Source organism: Aplysia californica, unplaced genomic scaffold, assembly GCF_000002075.1.
Source record: "Aplysia californica isolate F4 #8 unplaced genomic scaffold, AplCal3.0 scaffold00191, whole genome shotgun sequence".
NCBI lineage: Eukaryota > Metazoa > Mollusca > Gastropoda > Aplysiida > Aplysiidae > Aplysia > Aplysia californica.
Window position 1 is genome coordinate 950,021 of NW_004797461.1, and position 982 is coordinate 951,002.

At 37.6% G+C, this 982-nt stretch overlaps 1 protein-coding gene across 1 annotated transcript in view; it reads left to right on the plus strand.

Annotated features, from left to right (window-relative positions):
• LOC101863672 (anoctamin-7) overlaps positions 1-982 on the plus strand; it is a 38,913-nt gene that overhangs the window by 23,957 nt on the left and 13,974 nt on the right. Inside the window, exon 10 of the mRNA XM_035969882.1 lies at positions 356-517. Coding sequence (XP_035825775.1) covers positions 356-517 — 162 coding nt within the window. The remainder of the gene's footprint in view (positions 1-355; positions 518-982) is intronic.

Consider the following 982-nt stretch of genomic DNA (forward strand, 5'->3'; position numbering starts at 1 on the left):
TGTGTGTGTGTGTGTGTGTGTGTGTGTGTATGTATGTATGTAACAGAGCGTGTCTATGTGTGTATGCATTCTTGTGTGCCTGTCTGTGTGTCCGTACGAGAAAGGAGCTGGTTAATGGTTGGAAGATATAATAATAATGAACAAAATACTTAAGCTGACAAAGGGGCTGTATGGAGTAACAGAGACTATAATTCATTCATTTCTCAAGACAATGCTTGGGCGTAGCTTGTTGCAACTCAGAACTAAGATAAGGACTTAAAACTAAGATAAAGACTAATCCCGCCCACAGCCTTGCCGGGGACGCTATGTGTCCTTTGATAGGATTATAGGGCAGGTCTGGCAGTGAAGGGGTTAATGTTCCTTACTAGTATTATTATGCTTTTTCTTCCTCTTATTTTCATCAGAAATGCACCGGACACAGACAGAATTTGAAGACCAGCTGACCTTCAAGGTTTTCATCTTCCAGTTCGTCAACTTTTACTCCTCCATTATCTACGTGGCTTTCTTCAAAGGAAAGTAAGGACACTCTTTTTTTTGTGTCTATTTTACGAAGGTTTTATGAGTTTTGTCTCATTATTGTTCCTACCTTCTATTCCACTAGATATTTTTCACTTTTATTCCCATCTTCTATTCTGCCAGATACTTCTCATCATTATCTATAATATTAACTGCAGATGACACTACAGAGTTTAGTGTTAATAAAAAATTGTCTTTCTTTTCAATCTAAGTGATTTTTACGCCCACGCAGACACTATTTGTGAGGCAGCGCGTGGTGGAATCAGGCTCTCGTCAAAATAATCAAAATGACGAAACTTGCATTTTTTCCGCAGGTTTGTGAATTTTTTTTAAATGTTTGTTTTTTGGCTCAACACCTTCTATGCCCAATAAAAAAACTAATGTCGGTGTGGATTTTTCTGAAAAACGTTGATTAAAGGCACAAAAAATGTAAATTTTCAGTTACCACGGACTCTTAAGCAAAGGA